Source organism: Eubalaena glacialis, chromosome 14, assembly GCF_028564815.1.
Source record: "Eubalaena glacialis isolate mEubGla1 chromosome 14, mEubGla1.1.hap2.+ XY, whole genome shotgun sequence".
Classification (NCBI taxonomy): Eukaryota; Metazoa; Chordata; class Mammalia; order Artiodactyla; family Balaenidae; genus Eubalaena; species Eubalaena glacialis.
In genome coordinates, this window is record NC_083729.1 from 11445025 (window position 1) to 11464425 (window position 19401).

General features: G+C 37.8%; 1 protein-coding gene across 4 annotated transcripts in view; it reads right to left on the reverse strand.

Annotated features, from left to right (window-relative positions):
- The window catches only part of NBAS (NBAS subunit of NRZ tethering complex), a 344585-nt gene that overhangs the window by 186184 nt on the left and 139000 nt on the right, over positions 1-19401 (reverse strand). For all 4 annotated transcript variants that reach the window (XM_061168818.1, XM_061168819.1, XM_061168817.1 and 1 more), the window contains 3 exons: positions 18192-18345; positions 7797-7982; positions 6332-6505 (listed from right to left, as the gene is read on the reverse strand). In XM_061168818.1, coding sequence (XP_061024801.1) covers positions 6332-6505; positions 7797-7982; positions 18192-18345 — 514 coding nt within the window. The remainder of the gene's footprint in view (positions 1-6331; positions 6506-7796; positions 7983-18191; positions 18346-19401) is intronic.

Sequence of the window (19401 nt, forward strand, 5' to 3'; positions counted from 1 at the left end):
TAAAGGATTTCTTCAAGGTATTAAGAAATATATCATTAATTTGACATCAACATTTGACAAAGAGTTAGTTATCCAAGGTTGCAAACTGACAAACTGGTGAAATAGGGACAAGCGGGGCACAACAAGAGTGTCAGTAAAGCAGAAACTAACACACCATTGTAAAGCAATTATACTCCAATAAAGATGTTAAAAAAAAAAATTAACGAAAATAGCTAGCTTTTCCCATTTTCTTATTGTGTGCCAGGTACTGTTTCTAAGCGCTTTAAGTGCATTAATTCACAAATCCTCAAAACAATCCTGTAAGGTTAGTGCTAGTATCATTTCTATTTTACATAAAGGGAAAATCGGGCACTGAGGGAACGAACAACTTGCTCAAGGCACAGAGCTGGTCACGGTCAAGCCAGGATCTGAATGCAGGCAAGTGGCTCCAGAGCCTAAGCTAAGTGTTAGCTCTCACAATCCTGCAGAAGAGCTTCACGTACGGAAGAACAGAAGAGTCTGAGGAAAAATATGGTAATAAACAATAAAAAAATATGGTAATAAAAAATATGGTAAGGAAGCATCTGAGGAAGATGAAAAAACTCAAACCAGTTTCAGTCAAGGAACAACGTGGGAAACCGGCTGAAACAGAAGCCATAGCCCTTGATGTTTTCCTCCATCTTCCTGCTTCCTGTCTTTCCCTCGCTGAGACGTTGAAGTGTCACTTGAAAGTTAAATGTTCTACAGTCCCTATTTGATCAGGTATGTTCAAAACCCTTTAGTAGACCTTCAATGTGAAAGGTAAAGAGTAAACTTTTTGCCTTCCACTCAGGCTCCTTCATGGCCTGGTGCCCACCCACTTTTCCAGTCCTATGAACCACTACCTCTCTGCTCAAAGTTTTAATTCACTCAGGTTAAATAACTTGCCTTTATCTAAACATGGCATTAGTCTGATTACGTCCCCTTGTCTTATTCTACTCCTACCTGGAATGTCTTCTCAAGGAACTTCTTAAAACCTTAGTCTCTAAAACCTCCCGAATAATCCAGTTTTATGTCCATTTGGCTGACCTCAATTGGACTTCCCCAGATTTCCAGAGTCTCTTGCTTGTACTTGATAAATGCTGGTCCAATGAATAAATCCTCATACTACTCTCTACGTGAATTCTTTTTCCTCTCTGTACTCCTATGGCACCTTTCTGTTCTCTTCCTATGCCACTCAGCATATCCTTCTTAATACAATCTACTGTGTACGTGAATCATAATGCTCACATTAAGATACTTTTCACTGTTGTCTTATTAGACTCTCTACAGATGTCCAACTTCATATAGTAAGACACGCTTCCTTTTATTCTCATTATTCCTGTACTAATATCTCAGTGGTCACTATTAAACCATCATTTGTCCCACCTCAAGCTAATAGAAGGGAGCCCATTTAGGACTTTCCAAGAAATCAATAAATCTTCCCCACCATGGGCAGCAAATTATCTCCCATATTGCATAGCAAGGTAAAATGTAACAAAGTCATAATTTCTTTTAAAAGGTCTTAAAATTATGCACTAGTAGACAACTAGAAAAAGAACAACAGATGTTAAGACAGAATACTTGGGAAACCCCGGAGAAACAAGCAACAAAAGAAATCAGTGAAACAGTGAAAGAATCACTGAAAATTATCATACAAAAATCAATAACTTTCATATACACAAAGTTAGAGAAAATGAGGATAAATAAAACTCAATTTGTAATGTAAACAGAAAATTAAGTGGTTAGGAATAGATTTAACAAGAAATGTGCAAAACCTATATAAGGAAAAATTTTAAACATTCCTGAAAGACACTAAGAAAGATATGAACAAACAGAATGATGTCCCCTATTCTTGAATAGGGTGACTGAACATTATACTAAAGTTCAGATAGAAAAGAAATATATACAAGAATAACTTTTAAAAAACTGGGGGGAAGAAAACACTACAGAGGAATACTACCCATACCAGACTTTAAAAACACACTATAAAACCTCTATAATTAAAACAGTGTGGTACTTAGTATATGGACAAACAGACCAATAAAACAATAGAGAAACCCTAGAATTAGACTCAAAACAAATGGAAATTTTGTATATGACAAAGGTGGCATCTCAAATCACTCAGGTACAGATAAACTTTTTTAATAAATGGTGCTGCAACAACTAGGTAGCATTAGGGAAAACATAAAATAGATCCGTATCTCACACCCTGCCAAAGAACACACTCCAAATAGATTAGGGGTCTAAACATAAAAATAAAGCCATACAAGTACTAGAAGAAAACATGAGTGATTTCTTCTTTAACCTTGTAATAGGAAAAGGTTTTCTCACCATGCCTCAAAATACAGAAGCAATTTAAAAAAAAATTGCTCAATTTGATTACACAAAAAATAAACTGTAAAAGATTTTGCATGGCATAATACACCATAAGCAAAGTCAAAAGACAGACAACCTACCCATTGGGTGAAATGTTCACAATAGAAACCACAGAAAAAGGACTAATTACACTAATATATATGAATTTCTAAAAGTTAAGGCACTAAGAAACAAAAATCAAAGTGAAAAATGGGGAAAAGGCAGGAATGGACAATTCACAAAAATGACAATGCCTCTCAAGCATATGAGAAAATGTTCAAATTCACTCATATTTAAAGAAGTACAAATTAAAACAACACTGAAATGTAATTTTTCACCTATCACGGTGGCAAAATTTTTTAAATATGACAACAAATTATGTCTGCAAAGTTGTGGAGAAACAGCCATGCTCACACAGTGCTGGTGGAAATGTAAATTGGAACAACCCGTCTGGAGAGAAATGTGGTAAAACCAACACAACCCTGCCTTTAGAGCCCAGAATCCCCTTGCAGGAATATGCCCTGAAGATACGCCAATAATACAAAATAATTATAAACAGGTTACTCGTTGTAGCACTGTTTGTAATTGTAAAATACTGGGAATAGCATAGAAAACTAGTGAGACTGGGTAACAGTTTTCAATTTTATATTTTAATTTATATAACCACACATGGGTAGTGGCTACCGTACTGAACAGCACAGTCCTAGAGGCACTTTTCAATTTCCTAAGGAGTGTGGGCCCAGAGTAGGCCAACAGGAAATTGCAGCTGAGAGTTTACAGTGTTAAGGAGACTTTCCCATTTGTCCCCATTACTGGAATACAGTCTGGTATCTACAAGCAGAAGGGCCTAGTAAGTATCCAATACTTCTAATTTGGACCCCCAAAGGACCACACCCTAGGAATACGGGAGAACTGGAAATAGGACAGTCTTTTTGAAACCTGAAACAGCTCAATACCCAATCAGATTAAAGTGACCTTCACCATACGAGAATGGTGGGAACAGCAAAAAGAGTGGCATATTCCATATTACCCCAAATTCTAATCTATTATATCTGGGTTGGGCCTAGAAAATTGTTTTCTTTTTAATCCATATAGTTCTGATGCACAAATGCATTAAAAAAAAAAAAACAGTATAAAAGACAGAAAACGATACGAGAAGGTAGACTATTTTATCCCCAAGTCATCTCTATCCAGACTTGCCCAAGTTACTTCACAAGTTTCACTTCCCAAAGAGGGATTCAAGTAAAGAGCAATGGCTTAAAATCAGAAATGAGTGCTTAAAATCAGGATGTTACAAAAGAGAGGAAGAGTTTGAAACACATGAGATAGTTGAAAAGCCAAATTTGTATTTGTCTTATTGTTCCCATTATTCGCTCCCCCCTTTCTAGTAGAGGATTGTTCTTCCCTGCCCCATTAACACCAGGTGTGGCCACAGAGCCTTCAGCCTGTGAAATGTGAGAGGGAGTAATGTGAGGCACTGGGAGCTAAGCTTTAAGAGCCACTGAGTGGTTCTACTTTGTTCTTTTTCCTGTGCCACAAGTTAGAAAAGGGGACTGTTCTTTCAGCCTGAGTCCTGGAATGAACAAGACATGGAACACAGCAGAAGTCCAACCACAGCCTACATGACACTTGTGAGAAATGAACGTTTGCTGTTGTCAACTACTAAGATTGCAAGGTCATTGGTTAATGCAGCATACCTTAACCTAAGCTGTTGGATACAGAAATCACGGCTCCCTTTATAGCACTAAAAATACCTTGTGCATGATTCATGGCAGATCCAAGGTAAATTCTTTTTGCGAACAGTCAAGGAAAATAAAATAAAAACAATGCTCCAAGGACAATCCTAGCACAGCAAATAAATGTAATCAAGTGATCTAAAGCATCATAATGAAACCCAGAGTTAATCATTCATTCCTTCATTTGCCCTGCCAAAATGCACTGAGCACTTGCTCTCTACAAGGCACTGGGCTAGTCCCTGGCAGTACAGAGACACCGGAGACACAGAGGACAGACCCAGGAAACAAAGAGAGGGAGAGACAAACTTGAACAAGCAATGACAGCACAGTGAGATATGCGTTATTCTAGAGGCAGCTACAAGGCCCACCCTAGCACAGATAAGTCCCCAGAGGTTTCACAGCAGAGGGAGTCTTGGACAGCAGGATCCTGAAGGGTAGGCAGGTATTTGTTAAATGAAGCAAAGGGGCCCGATTATCACAAGCAAAGGAAATAGCCTCACAGAACACAAAAAGGCATGAAAGAACCTGACAGGGTGAAGAGGTGAAAAGTTAGTGTGGGTAAACCAGTGCATTCATGAAGGGAAATGAGGCTGAAGAGGTAGACTAGAAGCAGACCGCAAAGAACCTTCCACGCCACTTAAGAGAGCCCAACATTTACCCTGCGGGCAATGGTAGGCCACCAGAGATTTTCTGTAGATCATGACATGATCAAATTTGTGCTGTGGAAAGATAACATCGATAGAAATAGAGAGGGTGGATTGCAAAGGAAGAGCCCAGCAACACCATTATTCTCTGCTTTGATTTTGACATATTTCAAGAAAGGCAAATGGCTATATATTTTATTCAAAAGGCACATGCTAAATTGCCAAGTAAAAACAACAAAAAGCTGACTATATACAAAGGATTTACAAGACTCTGTAAGGAAGAAGGATCGCAAACAAGATTGCTGGAAAGAATTTAAAGTCACTTCTTTCTTCCTCATAAAACATTCATATTCAACCCATCCAGCTTCTCACACAGCATTCTGCTGTCATAAGCAACCCATCCTCGGCTCATAGTAAACCACCCCAAATTTAAAATCAGAATACTAAATGGAAACTGCTTATGAGAAGATGGAAAACTTTAAATAGCCAATGAACAGAGATATTTCTGACAGACAGCCCTTCCAGAAACCAAAAAATGTGTGAGATTAACTAAGCAATGCTTTCCTTTTCATCTTGATTATAATGGTCTATGACCGTATACCTTAGAGGACATCAAATTGCTAACAAAAGCTAGTACAAGGAGTACTTTCAATTAGAATTTAGGATTAGAAGGGGCCTTCAATGCTCTGCTTGAATCCCAACCTAATGCTTTAACTCGCACTACAAAGTCAGTGCCTCGAGTGACTACGCCATACTGCTTGAGTCCCCTCCAATGGAAAGGGAGCCCCTATCCCTTGAAACAGTATATTTGATTTATGGTTAAATTAAGAGGTTATTTACATTTCAAAAGTAACCCGCACTTAACAAAACGATTTATCACCAGTAAATCTGAACAACTATTTGATTTCTATAAAAAAGATAGATAGACAGGTAGATAGATGATAGATAGATAGATAGGTCAGTCTTCAGCAAATATAAGAGTTATTAAGAATAATTATAAGATCTCCTTATGGGATCCTAAAAATTTTAGTAAATATTTTGAAGGTCCTCAAGGGCAGAAGTCTTTTCTTCTTCTTCTATTGGTGTTACATTAAAGCATAATGGTTAAGAACACAGCTGGGAAACTAGAAAACCTATGTTTGAACCCAAGGTTCCACTCCTTACTGTGACCCCGGGCAATTGCCTAACCACTCTGTATCACGATTTTCTTTTCCTGTAATAGTAACATAATCAAAATATCTACATCATAGGATTGTTACAAGGATTAAATGAGTTAACACTTGTAAAGTGCCTGCCTATAGTAAGAATTCAATACCTTTCAATTATTCGTCTTTTTGGTATTGCCAGTTTCCACAATGTAGTAAAGAGTCAACAAACTTTGGAGTAAATCAATCAAGGTAAACATAATCTTTAAAACTTCCAAAAAATTTTTGGACTAAACTGCTAAAACATTTTTAAAGAATAAAATGATAACCACTTCTTCTGTTTAAAGAGAAATTACTTGCAAAGCCTAGTGTTAAAAAATTTGTAAATAAAACCTAATTCTGTAGGGAAAAAAGTACAGAGATTTTTTAAGATGTTAAAGTTTCTACTTACATCAGGCTTGGAATGCTGAAATATCTTCAGGGGAAATTTTAAGTCTCCTTTAGCTAAAGTTACTAAATATTCCTTTAATAGCTCATTAGCCACACCGGGAGACTGTTTCTCACAACGATGAAGAAAGGGGACCATCCATTGGTAGGCACTTGTCACATAACTGTCCTCAGAACACTGAAAATGTAATTCACCAAAACAAACACACGTTAAATTAAATACCTGATAATAACAGACAAGTTAAAGCTCAAGGATAATCAGACTCATGTGAAACAATGAAAGCCCAACACTTTCTAAAACATACTCCAATTCACGCCTCACAAGGAGACTGAGAGGCAGCAGGAGAATCGCCTTCTGCCTGGGGCTGGTAGAGCCAACAGCAGCAAGAGCACTGTGGCCCATCTCTTTAGCACCACGACCACCCCGGGGGCCCTGACAGCCTAAGCCCAGCTCTGGAAGACAAACACGCGGCTGCAGCTGCTCAGCCCTGAGGTCTTCCAGAGCAAAGAGAGATTCTATCCCAAAAGTGTGTGTATGTGTATGTGTGAAAAGAGTCGGGGGGGGTGGGGGGGATAGGCCGACGGAGAGTGTGAAAGAGAAAAGGACAGAGAGAGATACGCACAAAGAAGCTCTAGAAAGGAGCCACTTGAGAAATCCCAGATTCTCTTCCACCCTTTTCCTCTTCTTCTGTTTGTTTTACCCCTTCACATCCACCTTCACGAAACTCCAAATGACACACATAATCTTACTCATTATCCCTGAAATTATACAATCCCTTCTCTTCTTTATCCCAGGAGATACAACACCTGAATCTCTTAAGAGGCATCTTGCATGCAACACAACTCAATTTTCACTGGTGGATCATAGGGAAAAGAAATTAGTAAGAGAAAAGGAAGGTGGGGACAGAGGGAAAGAGAAAAGGGGGATTGATACGAGGAAAAAAGATGGTGAGAGGCATGAGAAAGAGAGGAAAAGTGGGCCAGTAGAAATCGGTTCCTAACTTTGGAGACTGTACTTTCTTCCCCGAGTGACCCCCCCAAAAATCTAAGAATGGCCGGGCAAATTCTCCTACACATACAAACCCTGAAGCCAAGATGTTTTCTTCATACAACCACCCAGCCAATCATCTGAATATACAAGTAGTTGGGAATTTTAACAAAGTGAAGGATTAGAAACATGATTACGAGAATGACAGCTAATTTAAATATGCCTCGCTAGAAGGGGGGAAGAAAGTCATATACAGATAAGTATGAATGCAGGGCAAAGAAGGTACAAAACCAGCCAAAATGGTTTTGGATGCCTTCAGTAATTTATTCATAAAACTTGATTTATTTTTTTTAAGTCAAGAAACCTTCCTTTATTGACTAAGTTCTCTGGTTTGAAGGATACTACATCTTTAGCTTTGAGACACATATTAATCAAAGTACATATAGAATAGTTAAAAAGAAAGTTTTAAAATAAAACTTACACTACTCATCAGTAATCTTAGTTTTTCAATGTCTTTCATCTGCTGGAGTTCTTTCAAGGTTAGGGTTAAATCACACCCTGCTTCATAAACCAATGCTTCCAGAGTAACCAAATTATCACAGAGAACCAGCAAACCAGGAATATTCCGCTCCATTCCAAGTCGAATAAGTGACAATGCACAGTCAACCTAAAATGGAAAGGCAACAGTAAGTCTGTGAGTATTATATCTTTCTTTTCCATATATTCTAAAGTAAAAGCCTCTAGTACAGAATCTAGCAATAATCCTTATAATCATTTTATATAAAACCGCATTACTACATACTTTTTTATTCAGTAAAAAAACATCAGACTTCTTTATGAAATATATCAGCACCAAACTGTCCCAAAAGAATCAAATAATCACCAAGAAATACTGAAAATAACAATAAAAGAAAGACAACCATCTTCAATTCGTAGAGCATTACAGTTTACTGAGCAGTTTACATATATTTGTCTATTTAATTCTCAGAACATTAACAAGCAAGAAAGAAAAAAACATAGCTAGGTAGTGATAATGTCAAATTAACCTATTTTCACTATACCACTCTGCCCCAAAAAGAATGCTTGGCTTCCATAGTCCTGTACAGTACCTCTCCTTCCACAAGTCCTCCCTATAGACGACATTCAATAAACTCTTGCTGAACGATTAACTCTGATTAATTCAACCTTCTCTGTCCCAATTCAACTATTTAGACCTCCCTTACAACAAAACAAAGAATAATCTTTCTGCAGATGCTCAATACACAGCAATTTCACTCCCATCACTTGATCAGGTTTATAAAATGGACATATTCTGATCGACAGCAAAATCATCTAACATGGCCTTAACCCCCAGTTCAGGAGAATGCAAGAGAGACCTCTCCTGTGGGAAAGCTGGAAAGAGTAGGGCAAATGGAAGTGATTTCTCAACTTTCCCCATGAAATACAAAGCAAAATCACTGCTGAGAATGATGAGGGAAGCGTTGGTGCGAGGAAAGGAGGAAGAGGGGAGAGGAAACAGTCATGCAGCACAAAGGAAAAATGCCAAGCGATATCACAGATCCACCCAAAGCCCTTCCAGGACTCAGGGATTAACAGGTGAAGAGGTGAAAAAAGAAGAACTGCATGTTCAGTTGAAAAGAGTGGCACAAATAAAAATAAGGGGGAAAACTACAGGTAGATAAGGCATGAGGCAAAAGGGAAGGGATCCAGCAATACCTTAACAAAAGGACAATTAATGTCGGAAAAGCCACATCTACCTGTATACCAAGTTCTTAAAAACTCAGAAAATCTCAGAAAGTATGAAGAAACTTGATATGTAAAACACAACTTTGTGCAATAGTTTGAACACACAGCACATTAGCAATTTGTAACACACTCAACCAATTTTGCGATCCAGATCTGTGTTTCTAATATCAACTTTGACGTTGTTGCTTTCCAAAATAATCACTGAAGTAAAAATGTTTGAAAATCAAATTACTGACACCTTAAAGTAGGTTCTGTTACAACTTACAGAATTATACCACATACCCCAAGCCCCCAGTAGATAAATTTTACCACTATATGTACACATTTTCCTAAACCAACAAACAAGATTTCCAAAAGCCATTTATAGGCGCTAAGGAAGAAGTAGTACTACATCAGTTTAACCTGTAAAAATGAAAAAGATAAAACTATGTCAGATACCACTTTGATTATCGCATAAGCCACATGAAACGTCAATACATAAAATGAAGCTAAAGAACAATACCCCTATTATAAGCGTTTTTAAATAAATCAAAGAGATGAAAGCGTATACAGCCAACTAAATAAAGCACCCCCAAATCACTTTCCTTTCTTTATAATTATTCATTTTTTTAACTTTTTATTTTATATTGGGGTACAGCCGATTAACAATTTTGTGATAGTTTCAGGTGCACAGCAAATCTTTATAATTATTCTTGATTACTAAAACAGAAATCAAGATGTCTAGGAATTATAATTAGACTTAAAAAAATTATATTTCAGAAAGTGCTAACTTTGTTTTTATTTTTAACAGACTTTCTTTTTTAGAGCAGTTTTAGGTTGACAGCAAAAATGAGCAGAAAGTACAGAGATTCCCCACATCCCCCTGGTCCCCACACATGCACAGACTCCCCCGTTACCAACATCCCCCAGCAGGGTAGCACCTTTGTTACAATCAATGAACCTATACTGACACACCATGATCACTCAGTGTTCACAGTTTACATTAGGGTTCACTCCTGGTGTTTACTTTCTGTGTGTTTAGACCAAAGTAGACTGACAGGTATCCATCATTACGGTATCATACAGAGTATTTTCACTGCCTTAAAAATTCTCTGTGTTCCATCTATTCATCCCTCTACCACCAACCCCTGGCAATCACTGATCTTTTTACTGTTTCCATCATTTTTCCTTTTCCAGAATGTCACATAATGGGAATCAAACAGTATATAGCCTTTTCAGACTGGTTTCGTTAACTTAGTAATACGCATTTAAGGTTCCTCCGCACCTTTTCATGGTTTGATTGCTCATTTCTTTTTTAGAGTTGAGTAATATTCCATTGTGTGGATGTACCACTGTTTATTTATCCATTTGCCCACTGAAAGACATCTTGATTCATCAATTGTAACTAACATACCACTCAAATGCAACATGTTAATAATAGGGATAACTAGTGGGTAGGGCAGAAAGTGAGGGGACTATGTGGGAACTCTGTACTTTCTACTCAATTTTTCTATAAACCTAAAGCTCCTCTAAAAAATAAAGTATTAATAAAATAAAGAAAGAAAGAAGATAAGTGTAAAAAATGATAACTTATTTTGCATTCCAGTATAGGCCTTTTTCTTTTTGTTAGTGCTATTTTTTAAAAACCTGAGTAAATATTTTGTAACCCAAATTTCAGTCATTAAACACTAAAACTGGTATTGGCAGAAAACCAGACATATAGATCAATAAAACAGAATTAAGAGTCTAACAATAAACCCACATATATATGGACAACTAATTTCTGGCAAAGGAGCAAAGAAGACACAATGGAGAGAGGACAGTCTCTCCAATAAATGGTGTTGGAAAAACTGGACAGCCACATGCAAAAGAATGAAACTAGACCACTATTTCACATTATACACAAAAATCAATTCAAAACAGATTAAAGACTTGAATGTAAGACCTGAAACCCTAAGACTCCTAGAAGAAAACATAGGCAGTACACTCTTTGACATTATTCTAGCAATATCTTTCTGGATCTGTCTCCTCAGGCAAGGGAAACAAAAGCAAAAATAAACAAGTGGGACTATATCAAACTAAAAAGCCTCTGCGCAACAAAGGGAACCATCGACAAAATGAAAATACAACCTACCAAATGGAAGAGGATATTTGAAAATCATGTATCTGATAAAGGGTTAATATCCAAAATATATAAAGAACTCACACAGATCAACAACACAAAAAACAAATACTCAATTAAAATATAGGCAGAGAAACACAAAACACCCCGAATAGCCAAAGCAATCTTGAGAAAGAAAAACAGCGCTGGAAGAAGCAGGCTCCCGGACTTCAGACTATACTACAAAGCTACAGTAATCAAGACAGTATGGTACTGGCACAAAAACAGAATTATAGATCAATGGAACAGAAAAGAAAATCCAGAGATAAACCCACGCACATATGGTCACCTTATTTTTGATGAAGGAGGCAAGACTATACAATGGAGAAAAGACAGCCTCTTCAATAAGTGGTGCTGGGAAAATTGGACAGCTACATGTGAAAGAATGAAATTAGAACACTCCCCAACAACATACACAAAAATAAACTCAAAATGGATTAAAGACCTAAATGTAAGGCCAGACACTATAAAATTCTTAGAGGAAAACATAGGCAGAACGCTCTATGACACAAATCACAGCAAGATCCTTTTTGACCCACCTCCTAGAGAAATGGAAATAAAAACAAAAATAAACAAATGGGACCTAATGAAACTTAAAAGCTTTTGCACAGCAAAGGAAACCATAAACAAGACGAAAAGACAACCCTCAGAATGGGAGAAAATATTTGCAAATGAAACAACTGACAAAGGATTAATCTCCAAAATTTACAAGCAGCTCATGCAGCTCCATATCAAAAAACCAAACAACCCAATCCAAAATTGGGCAGAACACCTAAATAGACAGTTCTCCAAAGAAGATATACAGATTGCCAACAAACACATGAAAGAATGCTCAACATCATTAATCATTAGAGAAATGCAAATCAAAACTACAATGAGATATCATCACACACCAGTCAGAATGGCCATCATCAAAAAATCTAGAAACAATAAATGCTGGAGAGGGTGTGGAGAAAAGGGAACACTCTTGCACTGTTGGTGGGAATGTAAATTGATACAGCCACTATGGAGAACAGTATGGAGGTTCCTTAAAACACTAAAAACAGAACTACCATATGACCCAGCAATCCCACTACTGGGCATATACCCTGAGAAAACCATAATTCAAAAAGAGTCATGTACCAAAATGTTCATTGCAGCTCTATTTACAATAGCCAGGACATGGAAGCAACCTAAGTGTCCATCGACAGTTGAATGGATAAAGAGGATGTGGCACATATATACAATGGAATATTACTCAGCCATAAAAAGAAACGAAATGGAGGTATTTGTAGTGAGGTGGATGGACCTAGAGTCTGTCATACAGAGTGAAGTAAGTCAGAAAGAGAAAAAGAAATACCATATGCTAACACATATATATGGAATCTAAGAGAAAAAAAAAAAAAAAGGTCATGAAGAACCTAGGGGCAAAACGGGAATAAAGACACAGACCTACTAGAGAATGGACTTGAGGATATGGGGAGGGGGAAGGGTAAGCTGTGACAAAGTGAGAGAGTGCCACGGACATATATACACTACCAAACGTAAAATAGATAGCTAGTGGGAAGCAACCGCATAGCACATGGAGATCAGCTCTGTGCTTTGTGACCACCTAGAGGGGTGGGATAGGGAGGGTGGGAGGAAGGGAGACACAAGAGGGAAGAGATATGGGAACATATGTTTTTGTATAACTGATTCATTTTGTTATAAAGCAGAAACTAACACACCATTGTAAAGCAATTATATTCCAATAAAGATGTTGAAAAAAAAAAAAGAAAAGAAAAAGAAACTAGAAATCATATATACGGCTTCAGAGTTGTTGTCAGTGAGGAATTTCAGAAATGCATTTCGCTTTTTTCATATGTACTATGGTCATAAAACAATTCATAGGGGCTTATGGGCTCCCATTTGCTGATTCCAATGCTTAATGTATTGTGTGAGGCAACATAGCTATTCTAGATTTTTTCAGAGCAGGGGATGCAAAGTTTTCTAAAGAGCCAGACAGTGAATATTTCAGACTTATGAGCCCTGTCACAGTTGTTCAACTCTGCCACTGTAACAGAAAATCAACACAGGCCATACTTAAATGAATGGGTGTGGTTGTGTTCCAGTAAAACTTTACTAACAAAAGGAAGCACTGACAAACCTTGCTTTTGATTATGATTAAGGTGCTTTTTTTTCTTTGTGCTACGCTGACTACCCAGGTTCCATTGAGTAAAGTGATTTCTGAACTGCTCCCACTTACTTTTCCTTCTAAAGAGTCAGGTAAGGACAGGAGGATCTCAAATATTATTGTGCAATAGGTTATCTTTTTATCACTTACTGTCATGCTTGAGTAACCTGAAGCTAGTGTGGTAAAGGTACTCCTATATTCTAAGCATGTATCTCTGTCTTCAAAGCTCATGTTCTTTCCTTCGGACATGTGAAAAGTTTTTGGAGGATTCTACAACCCGTCTTTTTGTTCTTGGAGCTTCTGCAACTGCAGATAACCTATCTGATGGTCCCTTGCTACATTCTGGCCTTAGGCCAACTCATTTCTATGAAGAAGTTAATAGGTGATATCATTTGGTGATATACATGTGAGTATGTCCTCTTATTAAAAGGAGACTCCCAAGACTGAAATGTCTTGAACAGACAGAGAAGTACATTTCTAATTGTATACTGAATATACCACGTTAAAAATTAGACAAGATATTTTAGGAAAAGGCTACCTATCTAATCACACTTTGTAGGTCTTCTTTATCTACTCACAAGGCAAAGTTTGAAAATATCGTTCTTCTCTTTTCTCTCTGTCATATTTGAGTTCCTGGAACTGGCAAAATGTAACCATGAGTGCCCAAGGCAGCTTCCTCCCAATGTGCCCTATGTGTTCTGCCACTGTCTCCACTGCCTTTGGAAATTGGAGGTGACTCAGCACTGAAGAATCTTACTGACTCTCTGCACGACTTTGGCGTAAGAAAAAGTGCACATTCCTCTGTCTACCCCTAGTTGAGCTTACGAACAGGGACTCTGGATCCAGTCTACCTGGGTTCAAATCCTAGCACCCTTACATGCTAGGTCTGTGACCGTGAAAGACTTTTTCTTTTTTTAACACTTTCGTGCCTCAGTGTGAGTATATATGATGGGAATAGGAAAGCACTAATCTCCTAGGGTGACAAGGATTAAAGGAAATCACATATGTAAAGTACCTATAACAGTGCATCCTGTCGGATGTGAGCACCGCATGGAATATTCGTTGCTATCATAATCATTATCATCAACACCTACTTTCAATACTTCTCCATAAATGCTTTCGCCTGTTATTTGTCAGATTAGCTGTCCTTTCCTTAGTCGTCTACCAACATTTCTCTTTGTACCTTTATTATAGAACTTAAAAAGTTATGTTTAATATAATAGTATATGACTTGAATGCTTGCCACTCCCATAAAATTCAGCGTCTTAGGGCAGAAGTCATAATGCTCTCTTCCTCATCTCTTTTATCACAGGGCCTTAGAATGATGTTTTCTCATATACTGTACATCAGCTAAGTGTGAAATAAATAAGAAGGCAGGAACCCTCTTGCACTGTTGGTGGGAATGTAAATTGATACAGCCACTATGGAGAACAGTATGGAGGTTCCTTAAAAAGCTAAAAATAGAATTACCATATGACCCAGCAATCCCACTACTGGGCATATACACAGAGAAAACCATAATTCAAAAAGACACATGCACCCCAATGTTCACTGCAGCAATATTTACAATAGCCAGGTCATGGAAGCAACCTAAATGCCCATCGACAGATGAATGGATAAAGATGTGGTACATATATACAATGGAATATTACTCAGCCATAAAAAGGAATGAAATCAGGTCATTTGTAGAGACGTGGATGGATCTAGAGACTGTCATACAGAATGAAGTAAGTCAGAAAGAGAAAAACAAATATCATATATTAACGCATATATGTGGAACCTAGAAAAATGGTACAGATGAACTGGTCTGCAGGGCAGAAATAGAGACACAGATGTAGAGAACAAACGTATGGACACCAAGGGGGGGAAAGTTGCGGGGGAGGTGGGGGGTGGGATGAATTGGGAGATTGGGATTGACATGTATACACTAATATGTATAAAATAGATAAGTAATAAGAACCTGCTGTATAAAAAATAAATAAAATAAAATTCAAAAATTCAAAAAATAAAAAATACAGGCAGAGGAGCTGAATAGACATTTTTCCAAAGAAGACATACAAAGGGCCAACAGGCATATGAAAAGATGTCCAAAATCACTAATAATTAGGAAAATGCAAATCAAAACCACAATGAGATATCACCTCATGCTCGTTACAATGGCTACTATCAAAAAGGCAAGGGCTTCCCTGGTGGCGCAGTGGTTGAGAATCTGCCTGGCAATGCAGGGGACACGGGTTCGAGCCCTGGTCTGGGAAGATCCCACATGCCACGGAGCAACTGGGCCCGTGAGCCGCAATTACTGAGCCTGCGCGTCCGGAGCCTGTGCTCCGCAACAAGAGAGGCCGCGATAGTGAGAGGCCCGCGCACTGTGATGAAGAGTGGCCCCTGCTTGCCACAACTAGAGAAAGCCCTCGCACAGAAACGAGGACCCAACACAGCCATAAATAAATAAATAAATAAATTTTTTTTTTAAAAAAAAAAAAGGGCAAGAAATAACAAGTGTTATATCTAGAAGTTCAGCTAAAAACCACAAAGTGCTCAGACAAAACTGATCCAGACAGAATCCCTTCTCTTGTTAGCCAGAGACAATAGTAAACTACGTGTGTTTGTAAACTCCTGTAAATCAAATGATGCCATCGATCTTAAAAGATGTCTGCTACACAGTATACAACCTACATTTGCCTGTACAAACTACCAAAAATGCACCTCTTTGACTCACTTAAGAGCTTTCTTCATCAATTATTTACAGGTGAGTTTCTCCTGAATCAGCAAAGTAATAATGCCTTTGCTTAACGTGACCGATATGAACTGGTCATTTCCAGATGCGTGATACTGGTCTAAGACTACAGTTCTCAATGGGAGCAGAACTGTCCACCAGGACGCGCTCCGAAAATCTGAGGAAGCATTTCTGTCTTTCCCAAGTATTAGTGGAACTTACTAACATTCAAGGGTGGAAGCCAGGGATGACAGACATTCCACAGTGCGCAGGGCAGTCCCACACAACCACCTTGTGCTAATCCCTGCCTACCTTCCAACACCCTGAAAAAGATATTTACCACGAGTTGTTCACATCCCAGACAGCAATGTGTAGTGTTTAATTCAATACACCTCAATCTGTCTGCAATGTCAGCTATCCTGTTCAAAGTGATTTCTCACTGACTTTAGTCACTTTTTTAGTGTACTCATGACCACGCGTTTACATATTTTATTTATCCCATATATCACAGTTAAGTCATTATATTAATTTTTTGGAAATTATTTCTGTAAATAAGGCATGTCCATGATTTTCACATCAGGATAATAAGGAAGTATTACAAAATATTTGCTACAGAAAAAATACAATGGGTCTGAGAACTGAGATCCACTTTTTTGGATTAATTTATCTTGCTTTCAGTCATTAAGATTTGTGTAATTGTCCATTTTTATATGGACTCTATAAGAAAAGCTAGGCAGAGACCTGTATGTTGTCTGGCTCTGCTACTGTGTGTCCCTGAGCAAGCTGTTCACGTTCTTTCCTGTGGACCTTAGTTTGTCTATCTATAACATAGAGAATTAGACTGGATCCCCCTCCAGAGATTCTTTTCATTCTGGTATCTTAGAATTCTAAACATTTTCAAATGTGCTTAGCCATCTTCAAAAACCTGAAAAGTCAATTATAAATATTCTTGGCCATCCTCTAAAAAGTTTGATCTATAATATTCCCATCAGCTCCAGCAAATAATTCGTCAATTCTATGAATACTAAAAATAGGAATTAGATTAAGCAGAAATTCAAGAAGGCTATCAAATGGAGACACAGGGCTGTGCCAGATACACTAAGCAGAAATTTAAACAAGGGGGTTTATTCCTTCCTGCAATACAGCTGTTCATCAGACCTTCTGAAATCACCCTTCCTGACAAATGAAAAACTGATGGTAGGACAGGAAGCCCAAAGCCAAAACTGCAAGTAGAATGAAAAAGACACCCACTGGCCGGACCCTGAATGAGATTTCAGGCAAGATAGGGCGTGTTCAGGGTGGTATAGCCATAGAGCTGAATGAGATTTCAAAGGCCATTCTGCCGTTCTTTGCTCTGAATTGCCAACTTCTGTTCTCTAGGATGAAGACAACTTTTGCTTACATTTGCAGAGAACTCAATTGGAAGAATTTTTAATGTTCTCTTCTGTATATTTTATTTGTTATCACTGACTCCAGTGTAAGAACTCACCCCCTGAAAAAACCAAGGTACAGAAAAGGTAGGTAGCAGGTCCAGAGTCACCAGGTCTATTAGCAGAAGAGTCCAGATTCCTATTTAGATCTCCTAAGCTACAGTACAACCCTCATCTCTCTCTTCTACACCCCCCTCTGATGAAGCTGTTACACATCTCAGTAAAGGCACATGGGAACTGAGGGAAATCAGGCTTGGACTTCAGGAAAGCCTTAGAAACAGACCCTCAAACAGGGTTCCTGGAAAGCAAAATAACAATCCACTGCATTCATGCAATATAACAGGGGACTAATCAAGCATTTCTATGTTGATACAATCTTTCGACTTAAAATGGTATTGAGCCTATTAAGCATGTATATAAAATCTGGATCAGTATGTACATATTTTGCAGCTTACATTTTAAAGAAAGGTTTTGAACAGCTTTTGTTATATGTATTTGCTCTTTAGGAATCCAAAAAAAAAAAAAAATACCACAAAAAGCTTCTGAAGCAAAGGATAAATGAATGAAAGTAATAAAAAATTTTCATTTCGTCCCTTGCAAACTATTAATATATACAGGATCCCTGGCACTGCTGTCAGCGGCCAAAACATGCACTGAATGCGAAGGATCTGACACAGCACTGCTGGCCTCACCTGCAGAGCATAATGCTCTATTTCCTCCGCTCTGCTCTGATACCAGTCCATAACCTTCTCTACTGCAAGCTGGGATGTCCTGAACCTCAGCAACTCAGGCTGTGCAGCGTACAAGAACTCACTTTCATCTGGGAGACTCGGCTCAATCACCATTCTGCAAAGCACAAAAAGAACAATTAATAACTGATTGAAATGCTAGGGGAAATTATAATTTTGTGAAAGACAGAGAGGGAGACAGAGACAGACATGTGGAGAGAGCAGTTACTGAGACTGGCAGTATGTATGTACATGTACGTATGCGTGGGTGGGTGTGTTTGTGTGTGTTTTCCTATATGTATCTGCACACTTACAAGATAAATGGGAAATTTAGGGGATGCTTAATTTAGTTTCCTATTAGTTTTCCCAATTAAAAAAAATCAGAATAGACAATAAATCAAAAAAACTATGCCACAAATCAATCAAATAAGTATTAAATAAAATCAGAATCACCCAGGGTAGCTTTAAAATGCACATGGCTGGGTAACTGCCACAGGTCTACTAAGTCACAATGACCTGTGATGCCAGCCAGGCCTAGTTTAGTAAAAACACTCCCAGGTGATTCTGATCCAAATATAAATTAAGAAGTCTTGTTTTCCACATTCATAAAAATAAGAGGAAATATGCCTTATTTTTGTTGATAATATAACTTTAGTAGGTATCAGCAACATAGTAATGCACTGAAATTTGCAAAATAAGGAACTACTCTATACTACGTGCCATCAAGAGTGAAAAAGAAATGACATCAAGAGGAAGATACCCAGGGAAAACATCACAGGGATCACAAATCATGAGGAGTTTTTACGAGGACGATCCTGGCCAATTGCCTTCAATGGTTAAGAACTAAAAAAAAAAAAAAAATTAACTTAAAGTAAGATATTTCAGATAGAAATAGGGGGAAAGTGCTAACAAAAGATCAAGATGAAAAAAAAAAATTAATTACATGGGACTGAGTGAACTGATGAGGATGAGTATAATTTTTGTGACTTTCTGTTTGAATTTAAAAAAAAGAAAAAATCCCACAAGGACTCAGAGGCAAAGAATATACAAATCAATTTTCACTGCAAAGTAAAGGAGCTGTTACAGTGGAGGATTACTGGACTGAATGTCAATATTATGACATAGTATGAGTGTGTTTCATGTTTGGTAATTGCAATCATTGTTGCTTTTGTTG